Source organism: Cyprinodon tularosa, unplaced genomic scaffold (assembly GCF_016077235.1).
Source record: "Cyprinodon tularosa strain WSP-4 unplaced genomic scaffold, ASM1607723v1 ctg262, whole genome shotgun sequence".
NCBI lineage: Eukaryota > Metazoa > Chordata > Actinopteri > Cyprinodontiformes > Cyprinodontidae > Cyprinodon > Cyprinodon tularosa.
Window position 1 is genome coordinate 765,999 of NW_024038966.1, and position 17,510 is coordinate 783,508.

The 17,510-nt window shown below is 38.3% G+C and overlaps 1 protein-coding gene across 3 annotated transcripts; it reads left to right on the forward strand.

Annotated features, from left to right (window-relative positions):
* The first annotated feature begins 64 nt into the window (after positions 1-64).
* zdhhc20b (zinc finger DHHC-type palmitoyltransferase 20b) lies at positions 65-12,475 on the forward strand. Of its 3 annotated transcripts, XM_038289059.1 has the most exons (14): positions 65-219; positions 2,062-2,088; positions 2,405-2,499; positions 2,604-2,724; positions 2,806-2,875; positions 2,963-2,995; positions 3,936-4,056; positions 7,406-7,441; positions 7,619-7,760; positions 8,878-9,004; positions 9,182-9,271; positions 9,356-9,468; positions 10,104-10,151; positions 11,415-12,475. In XM_038289059.1, the coding sequence occupies exons 1-13, from the start codon at positions 102-104 to the stop codon at positions 10,145-10,147; spliced, it is 1,137 nt and encodes a 378-aa protein (XP_038144987.1). In that variant the 5' UTR covers positions 65-101; the 3' UTR covers positions 10,148-10,151; positions 11,415-12,475. The 3 variants fall into 3 exon arrangements, with proteins under 3 accessions (XP_038144987.1, XP_038144990.1, XP_038144988.1); XM_038289062.1 differs by lacking the exon at positions 7,406-7,441; XM_038289060.1 differs by lacking the exon at positions 11,415-12,475 and having other exon boundaries at positions 10,104-10,152.
* The last annotated feature ends 5,035 nt before the right edge of the window (positions 12,476-17,510 follow it).

Consider the following 17,510-nt stretch of genomic DNA (forward strand, 5'->3'; position numbering starts at 1 on the left):
TTCATTTATTTTATTTAAACCTAACCTCCTTCTACGCGGGTACGTACAGTGACGTCATTACGGCCAACACTCCCTGTTCCTCCAGTAGCAGAGGGAGAAAGATGGCGCCCACACACGTACTGAGATGCTGTCAACGGGGTTTAGCCTGGATCCCTGTGATTTTTATCGCCCTTGTCGTCTGTTGGTCCTACTACGCTTTCGTGGTGGAGCTTTGTGTGTGTAAGTGTGCGCCTCGCTGCTTCCCGTCGCGTCTTTAAAGGCTTCAGACGGACATGTTTTCATTGTTGTGTCCACTCAAACACCCAGCTGCTGTTGCTGCTGCTGTGGCTGCCATCAGGAAGTGAATGGACTGCAGCTCAACAATGGTGCTGCCAGCCAACCCGGCCGGCCGTTTGCTGACATTTAGTCGATTTGAGCTCATTTTGTTTTGTTATTTTTTTTCCGCTGGAATGTGTTTTCCCTGAAGAATAAGCCTGACTCAGCTGCTTGTCTTGTATTTCTGGTTTTCTCTTCAATTTTAACAGACAGTTAAACCAACATTTTTCCATGCCGGCACCTTAACAGTCAGCATAAAGCCTGGAAAATATTTGCTTTGAGTTATGATGCATTTTAATTATAGTTTTGGTTTAAATAATGTTTGCTCAAGGCTCACTTGTTGGTTTATTTTAACTTACATGGTTAAAATGCTGTATAAGCAGATTTTTATATTTGAAGTATATTTTTAAAAAGCCAGCCTGAAGCTCTGATCCTATCTGTATTTTTACCGTATTACACAAAGAGGCAGTATATTTCCATTTGATCCTCACCCTCCAGCAAAGAGATTCAGCTGATTTTAACTTGATTTGCTGTTTTTGATGATCATCAGGTCAAAAGCTGAAAAGCCTTGTCTTTCTACCATTAATCAGATCTGAGCCATTTAAATGTTAATTTCTTGAATTGTTTAATACAATGCAATGCTCTTTTTGATGTTTTTTAAAGTGTGATAAGGGTAATAACCTTTGATATATCAATCACAATGTGAAAAATGAAAAGAATTCACTTTAAACAAAAATAATGGAAAAACTTTAAGTGGATCGGGACTTTGACATAACAATAATTATATAAAAAAAATCTGTGGTTGGACATTCAGTAATAAAACAGATTTTTTTTTCTTAAAGGCATATTAATACACATCTGGTTTTCCACCTGTTTATTTTCCACGTGATTTCCCTGCTTTCCATGTTACATGACATCTTTGTGTTTAAGTACAAACAGCAGCACTGAGATTCCTATTTAGAGTCTTTAGTTATTTCCTTTTTTTTTTTATCTGTTGAGCATGTTTTTATCCTCTCAGCATTGAGAGAATAATAAAAACCTTTACATATTGGGGGAAATGTCGCTTTGCATTTAACAAAAAAATTGAAAGCAGTCATTGAATTGCTAACAAATCTGTCTGGACTTGAAGTTTTCTAGAATTGAACTGCTGTGATATGAATAAATTGGAGCAGGTGATTTGTGTGGTGAAAAAGAATGCATGGAAATGTATTGGTTTGCCAGCTTTGAAATTAGTCAAACTGCCTCGCCAAGGTTCACAAACACCTTTTTGACCAGAGCTCCCTGTTTCATATGTTTTACCGACTTCCTGGGAGGCTCTCAGAGTAATGCTCTTCTTGCCCAGTTTGTCAGTTTATGTAAGCAGACATGCCGTACTCCTGGCAAGCTTTTGCACGGTGGACTGAAAAGTGCTTTAATAAACTCAGCTTCAGACGTATCCATAACTCTCTGACCTGTCTGATGCGTCATTCGGTCTGAATCAGGTTTTATTTAGCAGTTTCAGACTGTGCTGAGCACGGATTCTCAAAAGATTTCTGAATATGTTAAAATCTTTTTATCTGCTACTCTGTAATGAATAGCACTTAGCGTTAAGTCAGCTAAAATCCCTAATAATGCTGAGAATTTAGAGTTTTTTAGATTTGACAAAATGTAAAAATGGTCTAAGAGCCATTATTTTTTCCTGTTCTAATGTTTTAAGATCAATAAACGTAACAATGGATTTTAACATTTTCTCTTTATCTCTTGCAGTCACCATTAGGAATATAGGAGAGCAGGGTAAGTTTTGCAAAACATAAACAATGTGCTGAAGTTGTTGTGAATGGAATTTTACTGAACAGAGGTCAGCTCTTTGCCAGCTCTCCTCGCTGGCACAGAAACTCTGCGCCTATTAAAGTTTGCTCGCTTGTAGCCTTGAAGCTCCTCCTTAATCAGCATTACCTTTTTGCAGTCCACTCCCTTTAATTATATAGCTGTGTGGTTCCCTCCTCAGGCCTGTGGTCTGAGTGGCAGCAGTTCTGTCCTGTCTGTTCACTTACTGGATGGTTTGTGTTATTCTCCCCCCTGATCCGTTCTCCCCTCCTTCCATCTCCAGTTATCTACCTGATCTTCTTCCACCTCTCTTTCGTCATGTTTGTGTGGTCTTATTGGAAGACCATCTTCACCAAGCCTGCCAACCCTTCCAAAGAGGTACAGGACCCCAAAGCACACCCCCATCTCCGTCTGCATGCCTCTGCTCTCCTTTTGTGATCAGATTAGTTCATTCAGGAAGGAGCTTGTCTTTTTCCTTCCAGTTTTGCCTGCCGAAAGCCGAGAAAGAGCGCTACGAGAGGGAGGAGAGGCCAGAGTCCCAGCAGGAAATCTTATGGAGGGTCGCCTCCAACCTTCCTCTGTACACCCGCACAGGTGCTGGAGGTAAGACCCCCCTCTAATTTGGTAAAAGAGAATCAGCTTTTGTTTCATTTAGACTTAAAAATTGTGCTAATGTCGTCGCAGCAATCCGCTACTGTGACCGCTGTCAAGTCATCAAGCCAGACAGGTGCCATCACTGCTCTGCTTGCGACATGTAAGACCATTGCATGACTATCATCTATGAGTTTCTCTTTTCTTTTTTGGTGTATTTAAGTTTATTTTTATCACTTTTCTTTTGCAGGTGTGTGCTGAAGATGGACCACCACTGTCCTTGGTAACTCCCATCTTCATAAAGCACATAAAGCAGCGCATGATTGTGAAGTAAAAGAAAACAGGGACATAGCTTGTGCTGTGCCAGCAATTAATTAGGAAAGCAAGCTAAGCAATAAAAAACAAAAATGTGATTAGATTAAAACAGAACCAGGAGTCATCATTGATCAATGTCGTATTCACCTGCTCGTGAAGTTGGCAGCCGGTCTTTTACATTTTCCAAGACTCATTTTTTTGGTGTTTGTAAATGGATAAACTTTGTTCCACCCTCTAAACACTTGGAGTAAAGTGTGTTTGAATTGCATTTTCCAGCTGAAAACATTCAGCCATTTATTAGATGCTTTTTTAAAATGTTTATTTCCATCTCTGCTTTGCCTTCATAATGTAATATTCCAGCATTGTTGCTGGAGAGAAAGATGCTGCTGCTTCTGAGGTGGGTTGGGGGTGTTACTTGAAGACAAATGATGATCACTGATTGGTCAGTATCTGATAAGAATCTTAGATTGATTGACAGGTGGCATCACGTCATTTGCATTATGAGATATTTGTACCAGCTGTTATATTTTTGCGCTGCCACTTTTCTAGGATTATGTTTCTAAATTTTTGTAAACAATGTATATATTCATTAAGTTTACGTTTTTATTACAATTTTTGTTGATGTATCTCAATATGTAGGCAAATGAATTAAAGCATTATGCCTGAAATGTCATGGAATCTGCACTTTCAGGTAACTACTGGAAAACTTTGACCCAGGCCAAAAAGAAAGGATCTCCTTTGCTAATCAATGTGCAACTGATTGTTGCAGATTAAATGTTTCTCTCCACTATCACTAGAGGAATATTTTTAAGTCTTAGTCTGCGTAATTTTGTTGCTTGCTGACACAACGCAGTCAGTTCTGTGTTGTAAGTTTGAATTTCCTCTAAGGACTTTGTGTTTGTGTGCAGGGTGAACAACTGCGTTGGCTTCTCTAACTACAAGTTCTTCATCCTCTTCCTGGCCTACTCACTGGTATACTGTTTGTTCATCGCTGCCACGGTTCTGCAGTACTTCATAAAGTTCTGGACTGTGAGTACTTGATGCTCTGTGTGTGTGTGATTCCTGATCCTGATGAGTGTTTCTTTACATCAGGCATCCCCAAAATCGAACCTCAAGGGCCGCTGTCCTGCAGGTTTTAGAGGTTTTCCAGCTCCAGCACAGCTGATTTACATTGATAGTTGATTAACAGGCTTTTGCTGAACTGCAGTCATCAGAATCAGGTGTGCTAAAGCAGAGAAACCTCCAAAACTTGCGAGACCGCGGCCCTTGAGGACCGACTTTGGGGATGCCTGCTTTAGATAGTTGTGCTGACCTCTCCTTTGGTGCCTCTCTGGTTTCAGTGTTGCTGACCCCAGACCTCTCTCTCTTCAATTGTCTGTTATCTTGCCCTACCTGGAGTCATTGGGCCTCAAGCAAGAACCATTCATATGAGCAAATTCGTTCTGATCTCGTTCTTACGAGTGATTTGGAAGAAAATGCTGCATTCCCAATTTTTCCCCTATTTTCTCTCATATGAACATATTTGATGAGTGCTCCAGACTTGACATAGGAGCAGGTCAGCTGTCCAAATCTAGTTTTTCACTAAATGACTACATTTGTTTTTCTTAGCCATTTTATTAGCCTGCTTCACTATATATTATGCGATTATGAATTAAAAACGTATGAGTGGGTCAATACTTGCAGCTGACGTGTCAGTCTCCAGGGAACACTGGTTTAATTTCTTATCATTTTGTCAATAGAAAGAATAGTCAGAGATCAAACTACTATTGAAATAACACCTGGAACAGAAAATTGATGGAAAGTTCAGCAAAACTCCAATTTCACTCCCTGGCAGCTCATTGGCTTTGTTATTACACCAACTGTGAAATATTTGGGTTTGGGTCTGTCTGACGGGTCTGTCTGTTAAATTAGAGGTTAAAAGTTAACATTGATATGTTTATGCGTTGTAAGAGAGATGGAGAGTACAATGAAGGGCGATCTGGAGATGTGCAGTACAGGTGTGTGTGTGTATTAAAAGCAGATTTAGCAGAACATCGTCACGTTAGTTGATCTTGAACTCATATTAAGTATTGACTTTGTCTGTTGCACCCGTTGCCGCCATCAGTAGTTTTTATTGACTGTTTTGGTATCAAATGATTTTTCTTTTTATAAATATATAGAATTTCTATTTTATTTTTATTTTTGTAATAGAGCACCCATGGTATCTACAGCTTTTATGATTGATCCCCCACTGCTTGGCAGTTTAATGTTCCTTTAATTCTGCTGCTCAGCTCTCAGTCAGACCTCGATCCTCGAACCTTTAAAGTTTTGCTTCTTTGTCGTTGGTGCCTTTTCACAGTGAGAATTTGGCGTGGGAATTTGTAGCATTGTATGGAATAATCAGCGGTAATTGTGCAGATTTTTATTTCTCTGGTACACGCTCTTACCTATGCTCAGGTGGAGCGCAGCAGGATTATTTCTAGGGCTGCAACAACGAATCGATAAAATCGATAAAAATCGACTTTTAAAAGCGTTGGCAACGAATTTAATCGTCGATTAGTTGTGTCGCGCGATTAATGCGTCATCCGCCGCCGCCGTCATCCCGGGGAAGAAAAAAAAATATGGCGGAGCGAGTCAGCGCCGCAGTTGCAGTGTTGCCAACTCAGCGACTTTTCAGACCCCTCCAGCGACTATTTTTTTTAAAAAGCGACTAGCGACAAATCTGGCGACTTTTTACGGTGTCACTGGCGGCTTTTGGAGACTCTTACGTGAAAGCATGTATCGTTCCTACTCTTGTCCTCCAGCGGCAGCTGCTGCCGTGGGGCGCCTCCCCCATCCCAACGCCTTTCTCCCTCTCCCACAAGAATCCCTCTCAGCGCTGCAGTCCGAGCCGCAGGATTTTAGTGAGGAGTTTAACCTCAGCGTCCAGACTGCAAATGAAGCGCGCATGCCCCGGGATTGACGGCGCAAATTGATCACAATAATTAAAATAGCCTGCGCTTTGTAAAGTGAAAAAAGTCGTAACACGCGACTTTTGTAAAAACAAATAAACATGGCACGGAAGCACCACTGTTATGACGCAGCACCTGAAAAGAAAACATGTTGGAGCCTTCAATGGCAGTGAAGATAGCTGATCAGCAGGATGAGTAACCATGTTTGTTTCATTTTAAAGTGGGGAAACGTAAGTTAGTTTCTCAGGTAGCTCATCTGATGCTTTCCTTACCGTGTTAGTAGGTTACAGACAGTGATAAGGTTGGCTACTTATTTTACTTTTAATTTCATTTGAATTAGCTTAAGCAGCGTTTATATTTTCTTTATAAATAAATTAATTTGCAAATTATGAGGGCAAGGCTTTTAAAGTTTAAATCTTCTGGCAAAGATAAAGTAAAGAAGATCCTGCAATTTATGGAAGTAAAGCAGAATAAAATCCAGCAAGATCAGTAATATGTCAATTAAGTATATGCCACATTCCCATGTAAATATCTGTCTTTGGAGGATGTGTTTTTTAGCACCCCTAGTTCTCTCATTTTTATTCCAAATACAGTTTATAATTTGAATCACAGGGCTATTTTTATCTCTATGGTTCAGTATTTTCTCAAGTAGCAACTTTAACTGCTATACTTTCCTGTCTTAAAAGGCAGAACTCTTCTAGTCTAAAAAAACCTCATTTGTTGAAATGGGGGGGCCTATTGTTTGAACCCCTTAGGGGCTTTAAAAAACAAAAATGCCTGTCTCTTTTTGCGCTTTATGAAACAAAGTACCCTATATTTTGTGGATGTACAGCTACATTTCTCATGTAAGTTTGCGTAGTTTTAAAACAAACATTTATTTTTCATATTGCACCAGTACAGTTAATGAGAAACCTGTACTTGTGTGCTTGTTTGTTCTGTCTAAAATGTTTATTTTGGAATAAAGAGGTTAATATAAAAAAAATATTTTGTGTCCGATTCATCGATTAATCGAAAAAATAATCGGCCGATTCATCGATTTTCAAAATAATCGTTAGTTGCAGCCCTAATTATTTCCGATCATGTACTCAGGTTTTTGAGCATTTGTTAAACCGGACGCGTCGTGTTGATTAAAGTCCACGGTTGGAGAAAAAGTAGGTGAAATTTACGACAAGAATATAAAAATAATCCATGAGGCCCAGTGTTCTCTGATGTATTTCTCTTTTCCACTCCCTAAGATCAGGATCATCAGTCACATCTCTAAAGCAGCAGCAAATGCCTCCCCTCTCTGTTGTTTTCTCCTAGCTGCTCCTCTTGGATTACATCTTATCCATTTCTCAGTTGTCTCCATTCTTGGCACAGTTTATCCTCTTTTATCCAGCCTTCTCCCTCGTTTCCCGACTGTTTTCTCCTTTTTATCCTAACTGGTCTTGTTTCTGTTTATGCTAAAGCTTTGTCGTAGGAAATCGGCAGAGAACTGCCCAAAGGTAACCCAGCCGTCCTCTGATTCCTTGACTTTTGCCTGCCTTCGTGATGTTGCATGCAGTGACATGGTTCACCTCCTAGAGATTCTCTTCCTCTGATGTCACCTCTCTCCTTTCTGGATCACTCAGTAAATCTGTTGCTGACTGTTTCTCTCCCTCTTCTCGTGTCTCTTTCCATAGAACGAGCTGAATGACACGGGCCGGCCACAGGCCAAATTCCACGTCCTGTTTTTGTTTTTTGTGGCGGCCATGTTCTGCATCAGTATTCTGTCCCTGTTCAGCTACCATCTATGGCTTGTTGGAAAAAACAGGTCCACAATAGGTAACGCATACACACACTTTGAACAAACCTCTTTTATTTTATTTTGTGAAGGATCTAAAAAAAAGGTCAGTTTAGGAGAATGTTTGTTAATCGAAGTAACACCAAAGTAAAAAAGACATTACAGGGAAATACTGCGTATTTCCAGATTAAACACCACAGCAGTGATATATGTGCGGATAGGCTAATTTTTTAGAAGCGTATTGGCTCTTTGACTAACATCTGGGCCTCCTTGCGAGGGTTCTGTCCCGTGCTTCTGGAAAACCACTCATTACATAAAAAGTTGTCACAGCAACACTGAAACTGCACCGATATACTGAACTTTAAAGACCATAAAGAAATAGGATTAGACGTCTTTGAGTGTACTAAAAAAGTTCTGAAATGTATGAAAAAAGTTGATATTTGCAGAATTTATTTGTTATATATTTTTATTTCCTTATATTATTTATATATATATATATATATATATATATATATATATATATATATATATATATATATATATATCCAAAGGAAAGCATGGCTTATATGGATTTATGGGCCACACTGTCACCACTGTGGTTTTTGATCAAGTGTTGGATAAAAGGCCCTTCAATTCACAAACTTTTGGTATTTAAAGTTCCCGAAGTTCATAAATTGTATTCAGTTAGATAGACTCAGTCATTTACTATTCCTTTTATAGAAATAAAAGCAATACAAAGATTGATTGGTTTTTATCTCTCATAGTTGAAGTTTACCTATGATGAAAATTACAGACCTCATTTTTTTTAAGTAGGAGAATTTGCACAATCAGTAGCTGACTAAATACTTTTTGCCCCCACTGTAAAACTATCTTATTGACATGAGTGATAATAAAAGTAAATTCATTTTCTTTATGTGAGCATAAAATTACGAAAATAAAGTCATAAAATTACAAGAATAAAGTCACTACGAGAATAAAGTCATAAAGTTGTATTATTAGGACTTTATTTTCATGACATTGCGACTTTATTCTCATAATCTTATGACTTTGTTGTCGGAAAAAAAATAAAAACCTCTAGCCTGGTGAGTTGATCTCTCTGGTACTAGTTGTATGATGACCCAGTATTTTATTAATTTATGGCCTCTCTTGTCCCTACAGAGGCATTCCGAGCACCGGTCTTTAGAACAGGCTCTGATAAGAATGGTTTTTCTCTTGGTTTCCGGAAGAACATCGCTCAGGTCTTCGGTGACCAGAAGAAGTACTGGCTGCTGCCAGTCTTCACCAGGTAATAGAGGCATGCATTTTTTTGGAGACCGAAGATGGTGTGAGCCAACAGTTTTTTTTCTGAATAGACAAAGCATTTGGCTGTGTAATGGGACAAATGTTTCTTTGCTGGAATCCACTCCATGTAGAGTTTGTAATTGCATTTATTAATCTTACATTTTGTCCTTGTTTTCTCCAGTCAGGGGGACGGTCTTACCTTTCCCACCCGGCTGGTTAATGCTGATGCAGAGCAGGCCACTGTTACTCTGCATCCTGATGCCAATAAATGGTGATTTTTTTTTTTATCTATTTTTTTATGGATAGAAAGCCTCGGTTTTTCTCAGGTCTGACTGCTTTTTTTCCCCTCTTGTAGCATGCAGGACGTCTCTGTGAGCCCCCTCAGTGAGTCACAGAACCGCCTTCTCAGCAGCGAGCAGCACGCCAACAATACTGAAAACCACCTGGCTGATAACCCCCTCAAATCAGGTCTGACCTAGAGGGAATGAAAAATTGGCCGTTTCTCAATATGTGTACTTGTGCGTTCTCATGTGCTTGTGAAATGTCATCAGCCTCAGTCCTAGCACTGTTCCAATTCACAAAAACACAAGACCGAGTACGGACAGAGTCCCCGGATGTTGTTCTTACCCCTCCCTCTTTACCGAGCATGCATCAGAGCAGAATTGTCCGTTCTCAAGATTGACAGCTGTCCCAGCATGCACTGCGGCAGCAGCAGCTTCGAGTGGAGCGCTCACAGAGCTCAGAGTATTAAATTAAAAGTTCGCTTTTCTGTTGCCATTGTTCTACAAAAGCACTTTTTAAGATCATTTGAGACGAAAAAATTTACTGATTTAGTCTGTAATTAAAAAATAAAAAAAAGTTTAGAAGTTGAGAGGACCATGGCAACCAGCGGACCTCCGAGGGTAACCGCAGCCAGGGCTAACGTTAGCCAGTCTGCAGCAGCTTACGTTCTCACAAAGTCCGTACTTTCCTGTGTTCTTCTCAAGAACATAAGTGGCAATTACACAAGTCCGTACTCGCGTTCTTGTGAATTGAGAAACGGTAATTTATTCATTTAGATTTTAGGAGTCATTTTCCTTATTGTGTTCCCTTTGACTTCACAGCTGCAAGTGAAACCATTACAGTCTCCATGGAGAGTGAGTCCTAACCAGGTAAACAAAGCCCACCACCTCCTCTTACCATTATATTTTCTCTCAATTAACTTGTTAACAGTGTAGATCAGAGATTTAAATGCAACATGAATCTCATCATTATTTTGGGCTTTTAATGAGTTATTAGAACCATTGTGTTTTAAGGACTGGTTAATGACTAGTTTAAATTTATTGTGAATATTCTCTCATCCCCACAGGGTCAAAGTTATTTATACAGACTCTAATATTTAGAATAGAAACATTTAGAATAAGAATATTTGTGTTGAATAATATTTTCTTGTTTGATTTTGATATTTAGCTTATTTTGGAGCTCCTTTAAATTGGTTGTTTTAAAACCAGGTTGTTCCAAAACTCCCACGGTTATCCCCATTTATCGGTGTGTTTGAGATCTTTGTCCTGTTGGAGCTGTGGATTGTTTCCAGTTTGTAATTAAAGTAAAGCGGGGGAATTTGTGTTCCGCCTTGGATTTCATTATTCTGTCCAATACTGCTGCAAGCAAAACAAACCCCCATCATAATAGTGCCACTGCGCTGCTTGACAGATGGTACATTTTTTAAGGGTGAACTCCTCTGTCTTGTTTTTAGTCTAAACTACAAAACTTGGTCTTTGTCACCTCTGAACATGAAACTATTATGCAGCAGAACGTCTTACATGCCTTTGCATTTTTGTATTTTTAAGCTTTTCGGTTTAGCAGCATCTTTCTCGTTCTAATCCCTGCCGCTTTGTGGGGAAGTTAAACTGGCTTCATTGTGGATGGTGACGCTGCTTTCCAGCTGTTTCTCCATTGTACCTGTTTGGGCCTATTCTGGGTAAATGTTCTGCTTCCTTAACAAATTACCTTTGATATGAGGACGACTTTTTGGGTCAGATGATTGAAACCAGGATTGATTTTTGCAGAACAAGACAGTAACCATAAACACACATCGGAACTGGATGTGGGATGTCTTTAGGCTTTTAGAATAGTCCAACCCTTTACTAGGATTAAAATCCATGGATAACTAATTTAAATGAGCTCTAACAGGGAGAGGGACGAATAAAAAGCCAGAATTGGCAGAATCCTATGTCAAGTAGAGAGAATCCATAATTTTAACTCTATGCATCATGGGAGATTAGTAGTTTCACCATTAAGAGCCCAAAGTTACTGACATTTATTTCCTTAATTTCATGTATTTTCATTCTCACTAGTATTCAGGAAAAGTTTGTATTTATTACAGCTAAATAAGAACCTACTTTTTAAACTGTTCTGTCTCTTCTCGGCCACAGGAAAAACACCTCAGTCATCTAAATGTGATGCCTTAAAAAAACACCAAACAGTTTAGTTCATCACCATGGCAACACCTCCCAAACCCATCCAGATAAAACTTTTGGAAAAGCAGTTCGCTGGCACATGGCAGCACAGTAACGCTTTAATATCTTTGGCATATTTTGCATGAAGTGTCGGACGGACGTCTCACTTTCACCATCCGTATGAAACACGCTTTCCTGTCACACTTAGCTGTGATACATTATTTTTCTATTTTGTTCCCACAACTTCAAGAAGAAGCTCTGCAGGACTCTTTATTGTATTGTTTTTTTTTTTTGTGCCAATAGCCTCCATGGTGCACCAAGGCTGGTTTTATAGGTGCCAAGTTGCTGTTAAAAAGTTTTTTACCATCTTTTCTTTCTGCTGTTGTTGAACCAACACATAGAGTGGAGATGGAGCCTTGCTTTCCATTCTGTACATCTCATTTCTACGACATTGATCAAGCTGGAGCGAATTAATTGTTTGCACCTTTTTGTGATGGATGTTTCCTCCACCAAAAACCTGGATTGTTGCAGAGGGCCTCTACTCCACGGCTCAGTGGACTGTGCCTGTCCTCAGCAGACTGAAACTGCACTCGGGGCGTAGAGACGATATTTGAGCACAAGATGGCGCATTTGCACTTTTTCAATTCTGTTTTCTTTTTTTTTTTTATTATAGTTTTATCATATCCAAACGATATCCACAGTGTGACAGATGATAGTCGTGTTTATGTTTGTTACAGCAGACATGACATTCAACAAAAACCTTCAAGGGGTTTTGTGGCTAGCTGGTGTTGAATTTAGCTGCTTTAAAAGAAATTGGAAGTTGATTCACTCGGTGCACTCTGCTCGTGTTTTGGTGGACATCCACCCTTTAAAGCTTCAAACTTTACCACCACATCCATTGCCAAATAAGGGCTGACATGTCAGGAGCTCTGGCATCTGAACCTGAAGTGTTTACAGCATCCTAGCTTTATCCTGCAGGCCAGTGTCATCAAATCACCAGAACTGGATGTTGCTGTGGCAATAAAAAAAAATAAAAATACTTTGTAATGTGTTTACTATTATCAGACAGCAGGTGGCGACAATCTGCTTCTTTTTTATGAGTATTAAGATGGATACAGTTGAAACCAGATGTTTACATACTAATTAAAGATAACGTTAATAAATCAGACCAGAAATCCTGTTTTAGGTAAAATAAGTTCTGTTAAAAGGTTTTAGACAGCCTTCCCCAAACAATAGTTTGTCTATAAAAAACTTTATATAAGGTAGACCTATCTGAGCACAAGCTTTGTCTTCTAGACTTCAGTTTTTAACATATTTTCCATTTGTTATTTTTATCATTTTGTGAAGAACAGTCTGTAGCAAAAATATCCAACCATCATGATACCACCACCCCCCTACTTCACTGTAGGGATGAAGCTGATCCTGGATAGCTGTCTCCTATTTTTTCTTCCTGTTTAATGATCGTAATTATGGACAAACACTTGAATCATTTTTAAATGTCTTTGTGCCTGAGCTTTTATTCAGCTCTTTATTCTAGGCTTTTCATTCTGCCCTCAATGTGGGTCATTTAAAAATATGAGCAAAGTAATAATGAGCTACATTAAATGTATCTTAAATTATTGATGCATATAGTAAATAGAAATTATTTGTCTGATCTGACCTCAAGCATATGATGTCACATAGAAAGATTGTATGTTTTTTTTAGTTTTTTTTTTTATGCTGTATATAAATATCTGGTTTTAAATGTAATCATCTGTTCTGAGGTCAGTTTGCTTTCTGTTACTGCCTTTTTTTTTTCTTTGGTTATTTTATATTACCTGAATGTTAACCTTTTTATAAATCGCTTTACTGTGATAAACTATTTGGATCTGAGTCAACTACAGCTGATGCTCAAATTGTCTCAGTTTATAGAACTGCTTGAGCGACCCTGAGCTTATTAGAGACTGTTTAGAGCGTGCTTAAAATGTTATACATCGGCTTTCTGCAGCCCAGGCTGACCCAGAATCTGTAGAAAGCTGTTAGCAAGATGACGCCCCTCTTCACTGAACGCATCCCACCAAAACACTCGGGTGTTGATGTTTACAGCCTGTTCACATTGAGCTTTGTGGGGTTTATTTTTGTGAGATTTTCCCAAAAAATTCTTACTTAGGGGCCTGTCTTTGCGGGCGGGCTTATTGTTATGCTTTCAAAACCAGTGAACGGGTGGGCTTTGTTAAAACTTTTACGCTGTGGTTAGATTTCAAAAGTCCTAGACTTTAAGTTACTTAATGGGTTTATGGTCCAAGCCAAGGTTCTGTTCTAATCATGTAAAGCTCATATTTGACCATTTAGAGGTTTTAGGATGTGTAATGTCATTCTTTAAAGCAAAAAAAAAAAAAATAAAATTGCAGCCACCGTCTGAGACATCGGACCTATTGTGTTGTTTTACAGTTCCCTGTATCCTCTGCAAAGAGTGTCAAGGTGTGTGTATTTTGTAGTGCTCCATTGAGTGTCTTCTTTTTTTGTAAAAACTTCTTGTATCGAGAGGAACGCTGAAAAGAGATTCTGCTCAAAGCATGACGCCTAACCTCTGTAAGAGGGGGAAAAAGTGTTTTACTATAAAACCTGGGAGGGGGGGTTGTGGTGTGGGTTGAGATATTCCTTTTTTTAATAATTTTTTGCAAGTTCTGTTTTCAATTAGCTTTACTCTTGTCTGTATAAACTGATTAAATGAAGCCATAAAAACTCCTGTGAAAACAAGAAGGATCTGATGACTTTGGTTATCTGTAGATTGATCCCATGCTACATCTGGCCGCAAAGTGCAGGTTGTAGCCTATCATAACAGCTGATATCTCCTTTTTTTATATATATATTGCGTCCTGTATTAAAGTATGTGTGTATGTATATTATGTAAGTAAACAAAAAAAAACTTCATATATTTTTCTTGTCTGTTTACTTTTACTGTTCCTACTTTGTGAATGAGTACATGCTTCTTAATTAACTGGGAATATAACAATAAATGTCTTTTTATAGTAAAAAAAAAAAAAAAAAGGATCAAACTTTGTGTTTAATTTTCCTGCAGTATTAGAGATGTTTAGCTTCAGCAAGATACTATCTTGGAGATTAATGCCTGTTTAATTACAAGGTTTCGGTTTACCCAGCCTGTATGCAGAAACCAGCACAAGCAGGTCAGAACATGCATGTGGAGTTAAGCAAAGATTATTTATGCCCGTAATTGCATTTAAAAAGTAAAACACAGTAAAAACCAATTGGTGTTTATTGATAAATCTGTTGAAAATGATTTGGGTTTTGAAATATGTCACAATCATGGGGAAATATGCTGTGTCTGCCAACAGATGGGGAGGAGATTCAAGGTGGAGAAAGAGCCTTGACTGGACTGTGAAGCAAAATGCTTTTATAATTTTAGAGAGATTGAAAAGGTGTGAACTACAGCTTCTGCATCTTGTGTCCTGCCACCCATGAACATATCAAAAAGAATCTTACCCGAGATAAAGCAGAACAGAAACCAGCCTAAAGCCCTAATTTCTGATGTAAATGACTCAGTTTAATGTCTTCTGTATTTCTGCACGGGATTGTCTCATCATAACAGCCCCAAAGCAATCTACAGTCTTGTCTAAACAGATGACTCTTCATCTGTTCCATAGACTGCTGCTTTTAACCTGTTCTAGCTTGCAACTCTCAATCTTTTACAAGCTCACTGCTCATATGATGGCTGCTGGTTCTACAATTAAGTTGATTTTGATCTTCACATTCAATCCACTGCTTGATGACATATTTAATAGACGGATAAAACTCAAGAAAAAGAATTTTTGAAGTTGCTTTAATTAGAACGACAGAGGCATGGGGTTATGTGCCCAGAGGTGGGCAGAGTACCCAAATATTCTTCTCAAGTATAACTATCATGACTCCATTATACTTTACTTGAGTAATAGTAAAAAGTAGCCTTTGAGAAAATTACTTAAGGATGATAAAAATGCATTTGGTAGAAGAAAACTACTGAGTAACTGATCTACTTACTACCCATAATCATAATAACTGATTTAATATTTTACCCAATCATGTAAAATTTAACAAAACATTTTGATATGAAAATTAAACCTGGAGAGACTCGCAATAAAAATAGTTGCAAGTAGAAAATGTCAAATTTAGTTATACAGGTAACACAATCATATTCTTCAAAATATTTCTAAGGAAGACCTGCTGATTACGAGGACTCCTTGACTCTCTGCAATCCCTTGCACTAAGCATGCTTGTAGCGACAGGGGAGAGAAAAACTCCCTTTTAACAGGAAGAAACCTCCAGCAGAACCAGGCTCAGCGTGAGCGGCCATCTGCCGAGGCTGACTGGAGTTCAAGGAGACAGAAGCAGATGTAGACATAAACAAAATAAGTTATTTGGTGCTCGAGCCCCGGCAGAATGCTTGAATGAGTAACCTAGGGAAAGGATTAGAGAAGTCTTGCCCTGGGGCCCGGACACTGGTGGTGGAATAAACCAGAGGATGAGAGGGTCTGAGAATGAGGGAGGGTGAAGGTGAGTGAAAGTTCGCTTGCGTGCAGGAGACAGAAGCTCAGCCAGGAGTTTAATGAAGGGAATCTTGCAAGACGATTGGCTTCAGAGAAGGGTGGCCCCCCAGAATTGATTGGCTGGAGCTGAACGAGGGACATCGCAGGAGGTTCAGGTGAAGCTGATAAGAATCTTCCAAGTTGCATCTATGCTTAAATGAGAACACCATTTTTTTTTTACATTGGGCCCTTGATTTTACATTATTACATCATGTTCTACTCACCCATATTAGTTTTGTGTCATTTGGAGCTGTTCTGAAGATATTGGATTAGGTTTTATCCAAGTAACATCTTCCTTTGGACAACGAGTTGAAGGCACAAACTAAACTGTTTAGAATTTATTTGTTATGGTAGGCCAGCATTCATAACATGTAGGCGAATCACTGTCCCCCAGACATCCGTGTAAAATCAAGGGCCCAATGTAAAAAAAAGAAAGGTTTTCCCCTTTAAGCTTAATTTCTGTGTTTCAAATAATAAGAAATAGATGTATGACTTACAGTAATTACGCAATAAAAGTTTTAGGTGGAAATAATCTTCAAAATAAATTTTTTTATTTATGCAACTTATATAAAATCAATATATACAGCATTTAAAAATGCATTAAATTACAATATAGTGTTTACTGTATTTTCACTCTATCTCCAGCAGAATAAGGTTATAGAGTAGCCACAAATTTGACTGAAGTAACGTTTAACAGAAGTGATGTTTTATCCTATTTTTACTCAATTAAAATGTAAAAAGTACTCCTAAAACTACCTTTTCCTCTCAAAAGGGTACTAAGGTAAATGTAAATAAAATAAGTAAATGTAAATAATTATTACCCACTTCTGGATATGCCTACAGTAATATACCACCACCTTTGATTTTTGTAAACTAATTAACATCTCAATTTTCCACCCTAAAAACTCTAACAACACAGGGAAACGGTTTTGGAAACTTTAAAATAAACATATGATACACAATTTTTGTTTAACATTTTGTTCAATCCTACTGTTAATGTATATAAAAAAAATAATATAATCTGTTATTACATATCACTAAAACTAGTGTTTCACATCATGGATTTTAAGCCTGTTTTGGTAATTTGGCCTCCAGTGAATAATAATACAGATGCCGATATGTATCCCAGTGGATATGCTTTGCATCATGATAATGCACTGCGCAGCATTACACAGACCTTCGAGATGGATGCAACTTTTGTCTTCTGTTGTTACAGTTTTGAGATCTCTTTGGGATTTTCCAACATATTTGAGAATATGTGAACATTTTATAATTTAGATTACACAACTGATGCAACATCCTTTTAGGACAGGGCTTCAATTAGGAGATTTAAAGCCGTCTGTAAAACACCTGTACAGGGCATCTTCATATATTGAATAAACAGGAACACATGGACATGCCACACATTTCACTTAATTACATTATAAACAACTTTGTATTGGTTTAGCCATTGAAATCTCAATGTCAACCTTCAATGGGCTTAAATAAGTTTGCACATTTTAATAGGAAA

What these genes read in the sequence shown, in the direction of transcription:
- zdhhc20b (XM_038289059.1), top strand. Translation starts at nt 102, where the DNA reads ATGGCGCCCACACACGTACTGAGATGCTGTCAACGGGGTTTAGCCTGG. An exon ending in CACCCGCACAGGTGCTGGAG is followed by an intron (nt 2,725 to 2,805) that starts GTAAGACCCCCC and finishes ATGTCGTCGCAG; the next exon opens with CAATCCGCTACTGTGACCGC. An exon ending in CACTGCTCTGCTTGCGACAT is followed by an intron (nt 2,876 to 2,962) that starts GTAAGACCATTG and finishes TTTCTTTTGCAG; the next exon opens with GTGTGTGCTGAAGATGGACC.